Below are 17968 nucleotides of genomic sequence, written 5' to 3' on the forward strand. Positions count from 1 at the left end.
ACAATTTCCGAATTATGAAATTTTGATTTTGAAATCTTAAACGAAAATTTTGTAATATGATATAGTCTCATTTTATACATCTATAAATGATAACATGAAAACTAATATCAAATATTATTAAGTATCGCAGTTTCCGCAGAATGGCATCGTTAAATGAAACCAAACACATCGAAATTAATGAAATCAAATTGTTTAAGTGATATTTTTAAAAGTCAATAACTCGGAAACGGTTGGTTTGAGGTACATTGTGTGTACTTCGATTTTTGCTTAGAATTAAAGGAGGAATCAAAATTTGCAATAATATACAGGGGGTTCCATTTAAAAAAATGAAATTTTGATGTTCCACGACTTTATAAAAGACCCTGTATACTTAAATTTATTACTCGCTAATAGATATTTAAAAATCCTATAACTTTTGTATTAAACTTTTTGCTGTACCTCCTTTATTTTACCTAATAATCGACTGTTCCCATACATATCAGCTTCATATCAGCGACCCTGTATGTTTGTCTCTTGATAAATTTTTGACAATTGCAGTTGTTTTTTGTTATTTGAATTCAAAGGTAATTTTTCAAAGATAATTGTTTTACCTAATAATCGACTGTTCCCATACATATCAGCGACCCTGTATGTTTGTCTCTTGATAAATTTTTGACAGTTGCAGTTGTTTTTTGTTATTTGAATTCAAAGGTAATTTTTCAAAGATAATTGTTTTTCCTGTCATTTTTTGAATGTAAGCCTCCTCGAAATCGTCTCGTGATTTGTTTGTCCCATTTTTGATAGATTCTTGATTTATGTAATATCAGCTTTGACATGTGACAATATGAGCAAGGTCCCTGCAGATTGGTCCCTGTGGATTGCCATGTGAGTAGGCAGGCGGCTTTATACGAAACTCAAACATAAAAACTCAATAAAAACACGATAAAACAAAAATACGCATAGTTCCAAACTATGCCCGCCTCAATTCGATCAACCGAAACTAGTTAATCGGCATGTTTTTCGAATTTCGCGTGTGTGTGGCCGAGAAAAATCGATAAATCGAGTTTTATTTATTTTTCGGAAAGAAAGGCGTACGGAAAAATCTATAAACATCGGTCAGTTACATCATAACTAAATCTAATAGACGGGAAAATGCGCAGCACATGGCCCGCATTCGTCGATTAGTAGCCAAAACTTTTAAACGCGCACTGTCAATTCCGTACGAAAATCCATCTCACTACAGTTAAAACCGATAATTTTTATCCGTCAGGTTTTTTATTTTTCACATTGGAACGAAAATATTCATTAAATCCAGTAAAATCGTTTTTTTCGGGAGTTTCTATATATAATTCAAAATATTTAAAAAAATATACATTGTGAATGCGTGGTAGTGTTCAGTGTTTCCGAATAAATCTCTATCTGTTTAATAAATTAGTTTTTGTGAAGAACCATTTGAATGAGTGCCAAACCTAAAAAACAACTCAACTAAAATGTTCCTGGGTGGAGAAATATCGAGTGTGAACAGCAAAAAGGAACAGTACTTCGATAAAACTGAAAATACAACGTATTCTAGACGTATTGAAACAAGGGAAGAAAAAGTTTACAAGAATTATAGCAACAAATACAGCCATAACGAATCCAGTACCTTTAAATCGAATGGATATTCCAACGGATACGTGAATGGATCTGGAAGCATCAAATCGAATGGATACTCGGATAGCGATAATGGATATGATATAAATCATAGAAATGAGCCGGCTAAAACAAAGACGGATAAGCCAAAAAAAGAAAAACATGTGCACTTTGAAGTACGTGGCGTTAAAAATAAGAGTTTTATTTTCGTAGGCGTTTAATTATAAATAAATACGCATCATGTTTTATTGTTTGTTAGGATTTTGCGCGAGTATTTAAATTAATTGATATATTTCTCGGTCTTAGTGCTAAAAATACATAATACAATGAAGACATTTTAGAAATAATTTTAGCTGTTATTGTAATGAAATAACATAATTTCTATTACCGAAATATATTAACTCCTTTTATAAAATATCTTTATCTTAAAAAAGTTATATCCAAAGTAAAATATATTTTTCATTTGAGTTGAGTTCGTTTTCTATTTTAGTTCTTTTTATATTAATTTTATCTATTAAAAATATTATATTACACTACGTAATTACTAAAAATTTATCTATGATAAAGAAAATCACTAGAATTTATTATTCGTACATATTTATACCATACGATCGAAAAAAACGGCGTTATCGATGGCTATGAAATGAAGATCGCTGTCATTTTATATGGAAAATTATATAGGGAATGTCATCGATCGTCATTTTCAAGCCAACTGGACGCCGTCTTTTTCGTTCATACGGTAGTTATTATGCAGATAAAGCATGAATGCATAAAAAATAACTGCCTTTTAAAACAATACATAGGGTGCAATCTTTATAAAAGTATTTTTAATTTTAATGTTAAAAATAACATTTAAGTTTCGTTTTCAGTCATTTATTTCTTTTTTTTAAGAAGCTTAAATACATTATTTATATAAATATTTATAATAATTGATTAAACTTTATAATAGCGTAACAGAAGATAGCGCAACAGAAAATTAATTAAAAAATTACAAGATGTTCACAATTTTGAATGAACCTCAATTTTTATATTTTTTTATTATGTTTTATGATAAAAATAAAAGACAATCTTGTATAAAATTGTCTCATAATACAGCATATTGGAAATATTTGCTTGTTAACTTTTAACTAATTTACGACAATACACTAAACCACTTTTCGTGTAGTTTGCGGTACATATAGTAAAGTGTCTTGGTGTATTGTGGTGAATTAAGCTTCATTCAGAATCCCAAAATTAGTGAAATAAATCAATGGTTTCAGTTAACGTAGAAGTTTGTTTCTTTAATAATCATGTAAGCATTCACAACGTTAAAATTAGTGGTAGGAATCTTCAATTAGTGGAAAAAGTTAACAAACCTCTAACTTTTAACTTTTCCACTAATTATACTTTAAAAGTTGCGAGGAATGTCATTTTGGCCTTTGATTATCATCCGTCAAGACAAATTGTGGTTAGAAATCAAAAGTTTGTTGTTTTATAAGCTAAATATTAGGTTTTTTCTATGGATACAACTGACTACCGCAAGCTGTTGCTAGGATATTCTATTCATTTTAATTATTGTGTTTTTTAGACATTGTGAATAATCGAAAACTAAAAAGTATAAAGTGTAATTGAAACCACTAATTTATTCCACTAATTGCAGTTCTGAACGAAGCTTTAGTGTTTATTTCGCTATTGTGACACCAAAGATTCCATGCCTAACTGTAACTTTTAACATGAAAATTTCCAAAATTTTTAAAACCATAATCATGTTTGTATTATTTATACAGTATTCTTAAAACACTTTGGATACTGCTGATGTTAACTAGTTTATCATTAGACATGTTTGATTTTTTATCTCGAAAAAAATATTCCTATTTATGTTACCATTATTTATGTTCCATTTAAATTACAAAGATGCTACCACTTTTAGTACGAAACGGCAAAACTGTAATGCTAAAAATAATTTAGACAGATAAAACAGGTGCCTTTACGTCTCATGCCATGGCCGTGAATGACACTCTATATAAAAGATACTACTACTAGTAAAACACTAGGTTTTATTTTGCAGTTGTAAAGCCAAAGGTCCCAATCTCAAATGTATTTAAAATATCTGTAAAATAGAATCGTTTTTTATTAGAATTTCAATATTTTATTTTAAATGTTGAATATTTATTTGAAAAATTCTAATGTCGTAAAATTATAATTTTAGGATGAAAATGCGCCACCACCAAAACCAATTAATTTGGAGAAAATATTCACACCCGCCGATGGAGAACAAATTCAACCAAAATCCGCAAGTGAGTATCATGTTTCCTTTCTTTAACCTTACACAAACATGTAAGAAAGCTAGTTTGATTTCCACAAAACGCTAAAACATGTTTTGATGCGATTTGCTCAAAATATACAATGTTCCACGAATCCGAACAATTATTTGAAGTCTCTATTAGAGATGAGCAAAACTGCAATCCTCCAATCGCAATTGAAATTGCGATTGCGATTTTTGAATGCAGCGACTGTAACCAGCGATTGTGATTTTAATATTTACCCAAACAAATTAATCCTAAAAAAAAACTTTTTCTAAATATGCCAATGAGCCACCCTCGTTCCATTTGCAAAATTTGAGATATGATTAAAATACGATTTGGGCATCTTTTAACTGGCCAGGACAAGACGCGAAAAACAATAGACGATGAAATCTATTTTTCCAAGGCATCTGGATTAAAATTAATGTTTTTAACACACCCATGACATTCTAGATGGAAATTTAAAATACGATTTGTTTAAGCGAAAATGTCAAAAGTTGCCATATTATATGCCATTCTATTCAGAGTGTCATTTTCTATTGAATAAATTAAAAAAAATACCGAGGGTGTCATTTAAAAATCAAAAGTTGTAGTCATTTCCGGTGAAACAGGAAGTGACTAAAAACAATTGAATACGTCAATCAATCCTAATTTATGTCATATACTAACATACCAAATCACGTTTTTTATCAGAAAAGATAAAAAAAGTTATAGGGGAAACCACACTTGAGGAACACCTGGTATATTATGATCGTGGTCCTAGAAAAATAATACTTCCTCTATAAATAAATAATATCAGAGAGAAAATCCAATCGCAGTTTACTATAAAATGCTTCAATAGACCACAAAATTACATTCGCAACAAAATCGCAAATCGTAACTCCTAAAAATTCAAACTCGCAGATAGAAAGTTGTCACGGTCCTAGTTTACAAAATCACAATCGCAGCAAAATTGCAACTCGCATTAAGATGGCAAATCGCAGCTATAGTAATACTGGTTGCCTAAATTGAAACTCGCAAATAGAAGAAATCGCAATCGCAGTTTCCTATAAGAGCCAATCGCAGGTGGCGATTGCGATTTTAAAATCGCTGCGATTTAATCGTAGTTTGCGATTTCTTGCTCATCTCTAGTCTGTATGTATTTCTTACGCTAGAAGTAAACTGACCTTGCTACTAGAAAAAGCTCCATTTTCAAGGGGACTGTACATATGGACTGTGTAAAATATATGGCGTCTCGGTGTAAATAACATAAATTTTCATACTTCAAATTAATGTAATCAAACCAATGCAACGCGGTGGTAAAACGTAATAGTTGAATTTAGAATTAAATAGATTTTGTACAGAAATATGTTATAATGTAAATAGTTTATTATTTGTAACAGGAGCTTTATATTAAAGTTTTTTATAAAGGTTCTTAAATATCAAGAATAGAATTTGAAGAACTGTTGATATTTTTCTCTATACTATTAATAAATTTATATTAAAACTTGTTTAACATTATATAAATAATATTATGTTGTTCGATTTAATCTAATCAATGCTAAAGTTGGTGCATCCATTTATGCATACAAAAATCTTATAAAATAACAATGTCAGGAAATTTATTTCGGAAATAAAAATATATGTGGAAACTTTCTTGTATTCTTCTCCATACAATGTTGAATGATATATCAGAGAATTTACAATCCATTAAATTCTTGATAAGTCTTAATTCTTCTTCTGCTAAATTTCGATTCTTGTTGCAGGGAAAATGTTTGCGTCTTCTTCCTTTTATGAAAAAGGATTCCATCCAACGGTGGAAGATCAGGTGGAGTTGGCAAAAAGAATATCAAGTTCCTTGAGCGACATCAGCAACCAAAGTAGCAAAGGACTCCAAATGTACGTCAACAGAAAGAAAAGATCGGTTAAATGGGTACACGAAGGTGAAGGTAGGTAAAATCTTTAAGCGTTTTGTAAAAAAAAAGAATTAGAAATTGCTAATTTAATATATACACAGTGTTAATATTGTATTTTGTACTTAATTTGGCAGGTTTTAAAATTACTTTTTGAGCTTAGAGATACATTAAAAACAAATTATAAGGTTATTAGTATAAAAAAGAAATAAAGTTAAAGAATATTAAAAGTGAGACAAACTAGAATGTTAACACTTTTTTCGACGTTTACACACTTAAATACTACGCTTTAGTTTAAAGCTCAATCATAATCAGGGGCGGATCCAGGATTCGAGAAAGGTGGGGGGGGGGGCTAGATACAAAACTTTACTCAAGTACATACAGTCCGACAAACGATTTGTACTCAGTAGTCGTTTCTACCATAATAAATTAATAATATTTTATTACATGATGGGAGGACTTGAGCCAAAGGTTTGAAGCCCCTCCGTGGGTCCGCCACTGATCATAATAGTGATATAAAAATATCTAATTTCGTGACTTAAATTTTGTACAGCTGCTGTTCTTTAAGTGTTAGTATTATATTTTATGGTAGAATTTATGCCGTGTAATAAAATACCTATAATATTTATGATGGCTACTTTATTATATCTGTGATTCCAGATTGTGTTCTATTTGGACAATATTAGAATATCGACAGTAGCAGTTCAGTCATAGATAAAGGAAACGCGTTTCTTTACTTATTGCTATGGTCTGTTATTTCAGTTCAATAATAAATCATTTCTTCTATCATTTTTGGATATCGTTTGTCAATTTTTTTTTCTCGATTAACACACTTTATTAAAATATTTTGAACCATTTTCTTACAAATAAGTCTAACGTTGACACGAATGGGTTAGAATTTTGTATAAAATGTAATAAGATACGTACAAATAACATTATAGCAAAGATACAGCAAGCGCCATGTTAGAAATGGTAAAATCCTTTGATGAAAGATCTATAAAAACTCACGACCGTAAAAATACCAATAAAAGTGAAAGAAAAACCGTACTAATAAATTAGATGATGTTGAATTTTTATGATCTCATAAAGTAAGAAACGCATTAAAATCGGCGGCGAAGCTTCCATTGGTGCGGGTGATGCGTCGCATCCCTTCAAAAAATTATAATAAAATTATTCAATTATTCAAAATATTGTTTTTAAAAAAGTCACTGGTCGGTGGGTGATGCAACCACAAAAACTCATCTGTTTTGTGGTATAAAATAAAAAAAAATTTCGCCGCGCGTTACGATGACCGATTCTGAGTGCGGCTGTAAAATAGAAATAATTTTGCAATCTGAAGTATTGTTTCTATGGTGTATTCAGAAAAATTAAAAAATATTGAAAAAGGACCTCCAAAGCACATTGTGAATATTAATACTAAATTAAAATCGTGTGTTCGTCATTTTAATGAGAATGTTTATAAAAGTGGACGCTGGTTATGTAAGGCACTCAATAAACTTTTTTGTTGCCCTTGTGTAGACAAGGGCAACTATTTTCCAAGGAGAAAAATGTATGGAGTACTACCGTCTACGATGATTTTTTTTTTCGATTGAATTGAAGTACTTAGTCACATTGGGTCCGAAAAGGTTTTTGTTTTATTTGGGAAAAAACAAAGAATTGAAATATCCCTAAGTATAGTGCATACAGACTTAATATTTAAATGCACAATGAGAGAGTAAAAATAAATAGACAAATTGTGGGAAACCTGAAAAACATATCTTCGGAATTCACAAAAACAAGAGAGTCTGTCAATTGTTGAACATTGAAAGTTCATTACTAGAGAGTATTCGTTCTTCTCCTGCATTTGAAGAAAATGTAAGAAATACATACTAGAAGAATAAATGATCCTAATTTTAAAATTTGTTAAAAACTGTTATATTTTTTGTATATTTTATTTTTGTAACTTCAAAATTAAAGACCTTATTATGTTGGTAAAATGTTAATTGCAGTTACTTATTACATCCTCTTGTATTGAAAATAGTATTTACATGAATGCGTTTCATGTAAATACTATATATACTAAATACTATTTATATATTATATTCTACGTTTTATGTTTGATATAACTTTTAGTTTCATATTATATCCGAATAATTGTGTGACTGTTTCTCAGGATAATTAAAGGTTGATTGAACTGTTGCAAATATTAAATTAGTTATTTCTGTTTTCTTTGAAGCAAACATTATTATACGGAAGCAGAAAAAATTGGGGTTTGGCTATTTGCCATGGAAATTAGAAATATCGACAAGGATTGGATTCAAATTTATTTCCTGCTTTTGAACATTTGTGCTAAGTATCTCAAGAAACATAATTTGCAAACAAAATATCATTACATATAATAAAGGAATAGAGATCGAAAAATCTGTACAATAAACAGATCACAAAAAATTAAGATATAGTCGAGTATTGAATTTATATTTTTATCTAATGATAAAAGATTAATGATTTGATTAATATCCCAAAATATAGTACAGCTAGAAAACTGTTTGTTGGGTTGTACGTAAGAGCATTTGCTAAAAAAACAATGAACATAATTTGATACGGTTTTCACTGATTGATTTACTCAAAATCTATTGAAAGAGCAAACATCGAATTGCAAATTTGATGGCGATAATTTTAAAACAATGTATTTCTTTAAAACAATATTAATCTCAGTAACTACTGTTTTAATCAATATATAAGAAAGCGTTGGTTGCATATATTAAGGTTACATCTCCACCGATGACTAACTTTGCAGCATTTTTAAGTTATTTTTTTTGTATAGTTATTTGGTTTCTTTACATTTTTTTAAAAAATTTAAGTTGTGCCGAAAATTTAAAAATATACATGCTATTAAGTTGTCTAATATTTACACTTATCATACACCCATTGTGCTAACTATAAGTGAAGACATTATCTGTAAACCCAGCAATGCCTGTCTAACTAATAAAAAACAGATTGGGAAAGTTTTAGATCAGCATTAGAAAAATGAATCGACTCGGCAGTCTCTCTACGAACCGAAGAATAACTGAATTTTGAAGTGGTAAAGTTAGTGAAAGACTTTCAAAATGTAGTATGGAGAAATACCCATGAAATCAAAAGAAAGCTAAAAGGTAACAATTATCCCAAAGAAATTTTGGAATTAATATCAGAAAAAAGAACAGCGAGAAAGGAATGGCATTATTTTATAGCCCCGAAAGACAAAACTAAGCCAAATAATCTGAAAATCCCACTAAGAAATTAAATTAAACAATTAAAAAACGATTAGCGAAATTCTGCGTACGTTAACAACTGATTCCAGCACAGAATATTATGGAACACTATGGAAAACTACAAAAAAATTGAAAAGATATCCAATCCTCCAATAAAAAAAAGAATGGAAGCTGGGCCAGGAACAACCAACAAAAAGCAGAAAGATTTGCGGACCACTTTGAAGAAGTATTCCAACCTAATATAGCAGAGGAAGACATTACATTTCCTCACGTTAGCGGGCAGGAAAGTGAGACAATTCCGCTTGTAACACCAGCTGAAATTAAACAAGAAATAAAAACCAATATCAATCCAAAAAAGCACCAAGTTATGACCCTATTACTGGACAAATTTTAAAAGTGCTACCAAGAAAAGCATTGGTCAAAATTTCTAATTTAATCAATGCTTCTTTTAGATTGAAATATGTACCATAATTTTGGAAAGTGTCTGAACTAATAATGATCCTTAAGCCAGGAAATCCACCTCATGAAACAACATCGTATGTACCAACATCACTATTGCCGACTGAAATTAAAAAAAAAGCTAAAAGGTAACAATTATCCAAAAAAAATGGAATTAATATCAGAAAAAAGAAGAGCGAGAAAGGTTAGGATGGCATTATTCCAGAGCCCCGAAAGACAAAAAAAACTAAGCTAAATAATCTCATAACCCAACTAAGAAATGAAATTAAACAATTAAAAAACGATTCGATTAGCGAAATTCTGCGTACGTTAACCGCTGATTTCAGCACAGAATATTCTCTACGGAAAACTGCAAAAATTTGAAAAGATATCCAAATTCCTCTAATAAAAGAAGAAAATGGAAGCTGGGCCAGGAACAATGAACAAAAAACAGAAAGATTTGCGGACCACCTTGAGGAAGTATTCCAACCAGTAGCAAATATAGCAGAGGAAGACATTACATTCCCTCACGTTAGCGGGCAGAAAAGTGAAACAATTCCGCTTGTAACACCAGCTGAAATTAAACAAGAAATAAAAACCAATATCAATCCAAAAAAAGCACCAGGTTATGAACCTATTACTGGACAAACTTTAAAAAAGCTACCAAGAAAAGCATTGGTCAAAATTTCTAATTTAATCAATGCTTCTTTTAAATTGAAATATGTACCATAATTTTGGAAAGTGTCTGAAGTAATAATGATCCTTAAGCCAGGAAATCCACCTCATGAAACAACATCGTATGGACCAATATCACTATTGCCGACTGAAATTAAAAGAAAGTAACAGTTATCCCAAAAAATGGAATTAATATAAAAAAAAAGAAGAGCGAGAAAGGTTAGGATGGCATTATTCCAGAGCCCCGAAAGACAAAACTAAGCTAAATAATTTCACAACCCAACTAAGAAATGAAATTAAACAATTAAAAAACGATTCGATTAGCGAAATTCTGCGTACGTTAACAACTGATTTTATCACAGAATATTCACTACGGAAAACTACAAAAAAATTGAAAAGATATCCAAACTCCTCCAATAAAAGAAGAGAATGGAACCTGGGCCAGGAACAATGAACAAAAAACAGAAAGATTTGCGGACCACCTTGAAGAAATATTCCAACCTAATATAGAAGAGAAAGATATTACATTTGCCCACGTTAGCGGACAGGAAAGTGAAACAATTCCGCTTGTAACACCAGCTGAAATTAAACAAGAAATAAAAACCAATATCAATCCAAAAAAAAGCACCAGGTTATGACACTATTATCGGACAAATTTTAAAAGAGCTACCAAGAAAAGCATTGGTCAACATTTCTAATTTAATAAATGCTTCTTTTAGATTGAAATATGTACCATAATTTTGGAAAGTGGCTGAAGTAATAATGATTCTTAAGCCAGGAAAGCCACCTCTTGAAACAACATCGTATAGACCAATAGCACTATTTCCGACACTATCTAAGTTGTTTGAAAAACTATTACTGAAAAGCCTAAAACCAATCATCGAAGAAAAAAATCTCATTCACAATCATCAATTTGGCTTTAGAAATCAACACTCCACGCTTAACCAGTCTGTTAGTAATAATTGTTAAATGTTCCTAACAAGAAAACTGACTGAATATAAGTTTTCAGTAGTTTATTTGAATGTCTCACATTTGACCCTACTAAATCTGGATTAATTGATTATTAGTCCGACCCTGCGTTATTTAGCAACTAAATTCATAGCGCCCAAAATATAGTACTGCTAGATAAAGTGACGGCAGGCGGTTGTACAAATAGACGTACCAGTAGACCGGTATTAGTGCTAATCGTTAGAAATCAATTACGGGTCGAAGCTGCTTCTAATATTAGTTTTTCTTCTGGCCGATTTACTTTTGAAATAAGATAAGGTTAGTTGAACGTCCGTTGGCTCGATATATATGTTCATGTCTGGATCTGTTTTTCGTCTTGTAACTTTTAGAAAAACAACATTATCGATTACACAATTTTATGTATTTCCGGTCTCTATCTACAAAAGAAAATAATATCCAGGAGTTTTATTTTCTTTGGTCGGTGCAGTATCCATGTAAAATATTCAAAGTCCACGAAAATCATTAATTTATATTAATTATTCAAATTTTATTAAAATTATATGAACTCCAACATTAATCAATATTCTATTTTAATGTAGAATATTAAGGGTCAATGTTTACAGCATATAAATTCAAAAATAGTAGTAATAGCATAGCAATATTTTTTAAGATTTTATTATTTTGAGATATTCCGGATTGCTTCTGTTCTAATTTCATTTTTATTTTAATTTTGAAAACGAATCTTAAAAGCTGTATTTCAAAAAGTTATTTCATTTTTAATATTATATAAGCGTACCACTTTCGTTCCATTGAGCGTTGTGCGACCTGCAGCTTTCTTATAATGTCCGTTTTAAGGTTGATTCTCACTATATCCTCCATATCAATTCCCTTCCGTTTCCCTTCCGTTTCTATAAAATATTATATCATGTAAATGAATAGGACAATGGACACTATTCGTTCCGTTTCCCTTCCGTTCTATATTCTTTCCTTCCATACATTTTTTTGGCGGATGGACTGAAGCGTATCGTAAACAGCGTTGTCAAGTTTTTACATTTGTACCAGCTCTGTTAACATTTTGTTGATATTTATTTATTCTTTCACCTCGTAATTAAATGTATTACATTTTTCAAAAGATACACATTTTTAAAATAAAACTTTCGTAATGATATAAACTGTACAATAATAAGTATGGAACTGATACGGAACGGAAGCTTACGTATAGCGTGAATACAATAAAAAATATCGAATGGATATGGAGTGGATATGGAATGGAAACGGAAGGTATAGTGGGAACCAACCTTTAAATGTCCAGGTTTCGAATGCATAGGTCATACCATACTGGTAGTACACATTGGTCGAATCTTTTTTTCTTTAGATAAAGTGGAAGAGATATTCTAGAGTTGAATATTGAATATGATTGAGTTTCTTCCATAAGTACTCAATGCTAATTTATAATATAAATGTTTAAAAACAGTTTTAAAAATTATAGTAACAAATTTATTTCTATTATTTTGTGTATAATCAATATTTTTATAGCCTTTAAATTGTTATTTTAACTGTATGGTTTTCCATTGAACCTATTTTTGATGCTATTGGCAACCGACTTGAAATCGTCTATCCAGCACATCGTACGTCGCGTACATACCAGAAGTTCCAATACGTCCCTGGAGATATAAATACGTTTCTAATTTTCAATACAAAATACTTTTAGTTATATTAAACTCGTAATACGTTCTCATAATATTCCATTCCTTGAATAATACTTTTTTTACTTTATAAATCTTTAGGTAAAGCAGGATTAAACAAAGACTCAAGCGATGGCGCTGGTAAACCAAAAGACCCTCTGAAGCTGGTTATGAACCCAGCTGGTCAGTGCCACGATATCAATTCATTGAGAAAACAAGGATACAATATCGAAAGCGCTCTATCTCCAGAGGTTTGCTTAGAGATCGTCAAAGGATTAAATTCACCAAAAGGAAAAGGTGAGTCACTTAAATAAATGTAAGAAAATTTTACCATTTAAATTTAATTAAACTAATCTATTTACTTAACTACAATAATACCCCATTAACTTATTTTTTACTTTAGACTAGCTTAGTCTCGTCCAGTAATATTAAGTAAAGTTTACAATCAACTCTAAGTATATTAACAGAAATGTATGTCCCCCATAAAAAAAATATGTGGCTTTAAAAGGCTATTCCCTCATTCTTTGACGTAAAAGTACAGGTTGTCCCATTTCTCCCTCATGTCCCATTTTGGTTGTAACCATACAGTATCTCAGTTATTAGTGAAGATAGGAAAATGCGTTTTCCACAAACCTATATCAATTTTTTGTTAAACGGAAGTTGCTATAAACAAAATTTTCACAGTCCTCTTCGTTTCTGGGCTACAGGATCTTAAAAATTTTGTAATTTGAGAAGGTGAGAACTATTTGAACTATTTCTTGTAGAACTTTTTACATAGAATACAGTGGCGTAGTCTGTTTTTCTACGAAAAAAATATTTGTAAAGATATAAACTAAAGTTACGTTTTGTTGGGATAAATTTAACAAATCAGAGATAATAAAAATAGGTTCACTCGTTCTTCAGTTAGAAATGGTGTAACTTACTTGGCTTTGTATTATTTATTTAGATTAATAGATGGAAATTTTTGTTAAAAACTTATTTAATATTAAATACCTACATAAAATGCGTTGGAATTAAAGTTATATAAAGTGTCGTTTAAAGTCTTTTTGACTTAAGTTTGACAATTGAGACCCTAGGATCTGAATTGTAAAAATGATATGATAACTATGTCTATTATCTTAGTTTTTGCCAAAATAATGTTAAGCCTCTTGTGAACAAAATGTCCAAATTTCGTACCATCTTGTTGGTGGTTTGCCAGCTGGTCTGGGCACAGATTATGCAGATTATAAACTTTGTTTTTTCTTTATTGTTTTTCGTGGTTCCAATTTTCGGAATCGGACACTAGTTAGGTTACTAGTTTGCGCACATAGTACGCCCACTTATGGCCTCTAAAATTGTGCACAGCGCCTGACCGGCGCAGTTATTAGAGAGATATCGGAAAACCGAATAGCGTCATGCAGCATTTACGCGTACCTTGCAACGAAATGTTAAGATATATGGAATGGCCCCGGGCTATCTAAGCAATGAGCGGAATATGCAGCCAACATAAGAAAGAGAGGTCCGAGAGAGAGACGGCGATAGTCAGGGCAAAAGACGTGCGGATTTAAATGGCCGGTATAGGAAATATGAGGAATATTTTCAGATTTATAGTAATAAAAACACTTTAAATTCATTTTAGGTAATTTGGAGGTAATTGTAAGGTAATAAAAGTACTGATTTTGAAAAATAGAAATATATTACTCGAGATTAACCCAACTAAACATAAATAAAAACACTAAATAGTAGGTATACATTTATTTTTTATATAGGTTAGTAAAAAATCCAAGGCTATAATTTAAGCAAACCTCTTACCTTCATACTTATACCCAGGGTTGGCTTGATTAAAATCAAGTGATTTTTTTAATTTTAATCATGTGATTTAAATAAAAAAAAAATAATTTTATTGAAACTTTATAATAAATAAAAAAATAACTGTAAAAGTTATAAAAATGTGTCTTAGAAAACTATAAAAAATATTTCTATAACATATAACAGACAATAAATCGAAAAATAATTGTAAATGTTATAGAACTATATAAAAATATCTGTTCATCAATTTAAATGTTGGACCGATTTTTGAAGCAATTTCGTGTGAATCCATTAGACCGCTAAACTAAAATTTTTAAATTTACATATAAGTGACAAAAAATCGCTGTTCGAATACATATCATTCGCAGTGTAGTGCAGAACTAGGAACTAGGTTCTTCTGATATAGAGGTTGTATCCAGGGGGGTGACAGTAAACCGGAAAATTGGAAACAGTTCTGGCGCGGTCATACCCAGGCAGAAAGCATGGCCTTCTAGACTGTCCTAGACAAAAATCTGAATATTTCTATATGATTTCTGTCAATTTCAGTTACGGAACATTTTTATGCACGTCGGCGTAACAGTGCTTTATTTTATGCATAGGCGTTAAAATTACAAAAGTTATTACTCTTGAGACGTTTGAAAAAAAAATCCTTTTGATCTGAAGCGAACGACTTTTTATGCGGAATATATTGGTGACCGATGTGGAAAAATGACACGCACCGTAAAATTGTTAATGTTATCGGTATCGTGCAGAGTTATAAAGATTTAGCCATTTAGGATAGGACTTTAATTGGAAATAAGTCCTACTCATTTGGAAATCCGATTTAAATATTGTTTTGAATTAGTAACCATAACCAGTAACCCTAACCCTAACTTTCTTAAGTTGGGGTCCTTGGGAATTCTATTATTTATTAAAAATAGATAATATTTTAGCAATCCATTACTAATCAAAGGGAAAAACTTACCTGTGAAACTTCATTTTAACCTCCTTTGTTCGCCTATTGCTACAATTCACTGCACTGCAAGATTCAACCATTTCAACACAAATACAACTAAAAAATCGTCTATGCGGTCTATAAATGTTTGTAATAATCACCAAAAAGTATAAATAACAGTTTAAAACTCCACCAAAAACAAAAATACACTCAAAAATCTCTAAAAACATGCACCAAAAACTGACAAAAACACACGGTTTTAATGACAAGAAGCCATTTTCTGCCCTGACTATCGCTATCCTTCTTGTCTGTCTCATTCTAACATCGATCGATACGGAACCCATTCCATATATCTTAACATTTCGTTGGTACCTTACCATGGCTACGATATGCGCGAGTCAATTTTTAACGCAACACCCGCTAATAACGTTACCGTCTGACGTAATTTGCGGATCAATTACACCAAGCGCTATTTCTAAATAACGTTTAAAAATTGCTTAAATGGGCATGTGCGGGTATTTGACAACCGGGGCCGGCCGGCGAGATCTTTTATTTTAGGTTATGTTTGAATTGTTTTAAATTATTACTTTATTTTTTTTAGGTAATTTGATATTTAAGTAGCTGGGATTAGTTTTAATTAAATAAATAAGGCCCAAAATATGGATTCCACCTCTTCCAATATTAAGGAACTTGTAAAGAGGCTTAGGTTTACAGCAGAGGACGACTTAGCCCTTCTAAGAGAATTTGTGACGTGTTGCCCTAAACCCACTGGCAGACGTTGAACAATAAAGCACTGAACATAAGCACTTTAAGCTTTTAGTTTTAAAATACCTAGTAAACAAAACAATTTCAAAGTTTTAAATTCAAAGTTAGGTTAAGTTTAAATAGCGGACGCGACGCGAAGAGAATTCTTTCCGATCCGATAACTATAAATGAAGAGAGTTAATACCACCTCACGTAAAGGAAATAACACCTGGCCTTATTAACGTCCATGCATGCTATTCGGTTTAGCGATATCTCTCTATTACCAAACTATTACGCTGTTTATTGTTCTTTTACGCGAGTTTATTTTTGCGCACAGGAAATTTGACTCGTTTGCACATCGTCATAAAAAACAACTTTCGTACCACGAATTAGGGACAAGATTTTTATCTGTATACTTATAGGATACCTAATCTGTGGTCTGGGTGTGTTGGATATTTATGTTCGCTCCCATTTTGTTATTCTATCGTGGTCCATTATTTCAACATGGGCTTCCCAATGACGCCTTCTTGATCTTCCCCACCTCACTATGTCTTGCACTTCCAATTTCCCTCTGATGTCGTGGTTTCGCATTCTATCTTTTAGAGTGACTCCGCATATTATTGTTAATACTTAATAATAAGCTTTATGTTTATTATAATAAATAAATAGGAGTTAAATAAACTTTTATTACAAAGACAGAAGGAAACTACATGTAAATTTGGATATTTTAATGAAGAGGGCTAACAATAAGTGAGGTCGACAAAAAATGGCGTCAAGGTTGCCTTCGAAATGATAATCGATTATAATTTCTGTTGGGATTGGATAATCCCTATATGGCATGCAGTAAAAAATTATATTAAAATTGATTTGCAAATATTTCATTTACAACAAATGAAAAATTTTCAGACAAATGTTATAAACTTAAAAGATGTATAGGTATGCATATTTCTATTCATCAGCCTCAATCATATCAGCTTTAAGTATTAAATTTATAAATATAACATTTAATTTCTGGGATAATTAATTTTTTTCAGGTGCCGAATTATTTGCTAAACGACGTAAGAGATCCGAAAAGTGGGTAGTAGCGGAAACTAACGGAACTCGACCACCCTCCACTATACCTGACATTGCTCCATCTCCAACACCGGTGCTGTCTCCAGTACCTCCACCTCCACTAGGTCCTGCACCAAGCTACCTACCAGAAACGCAACAGAGACTACAACATAAGGAAAAGCTAGACGAAATTCAGGTATTAATTCTTTTGGCCACAGAAAATTTATTTAGTAGTAAGTATATTCAGTCCTATGTCCACAAAATCAATACATTCTAAGAATATATTATGTGAAATTAAACAGAACAAAAAATAATTTGGATATATTTGAAAATGGATTTATCCTTTTAGCATTTTTTTGCTGAAGGATTGAATTCAAATTATTTTTTATATATAGGAAAAATTTACACGTCCACGTATAAAACTTGTAAAGTCTCCTTGGGAAGCTGCTTTGGAAACAGGTTCAGTAGACGCTGCTTTTCAAGTTGAACCAGTTTGGCCAACAAAAGGCAACTACGTAGCACCTGCTGTCAATTCCTACGAAGAGGCACTTAAAAGCGACAACCTGGCGTCGTGGGCAATACCAAAGTCAAATGGGTAAGCAGAAAAAATATCTATCTTTCAATGTTCTTAACATGTATTTTAAAATAAATAGACCAACCAATTGCTTATTACCATCCATTTTAATAA

At 31.2% G+C, this 17968-nt stretch overlaps 1 protein-coding gene across 3 annotated transcripts in view; it reads left to right on the top strand.

Moving 5' to 3' along the window:
* The window catches only part of LOC115883847, a 90535-nt gene that overhangs the window by 63366 nt on the left and 9201 nt on the right, over positions 1-17968 (top strand). For all 3 annotated transcript variants that reach the window (XM_030902275.1, XM_030902260.1, XM_030902266.1), the window contains 5 exons: positions 3800-3887; positions 5639-5821; positions 12864-13058; positions 17262-17476; positions 17676-17875. In XM_030902275.1, coding sequence (XP_030758135.1) covers positions 3800-3887; positions 5639-5821; positions 12864-13058; positions 17262-17476; positions 17676-17875 — 881 coding nt within the window. The remainder of the gene's footprint in view (positions 1-3799; positions 3888-5638; positions 5822-12863; positions 13059-17261; positions 17477-17675; positions 17876-17968) is intronic.

Source organism: Sitophilus oryzae, unplaced genomic scaffold, assembly GCF_002938485.1.
Source record: "Sitophilus oryzae breed Bouriz unplaced genomic scaffold, Soryzae_2.0 scaffold_111_pilon_pilon, whole genome shotgun sequence".
NCBI lineage: Eukaryota > Metazoa > Arthropoda > Insecta > Coleoptera > Curculionidae > Sitophilus > Sitophilus oryzae.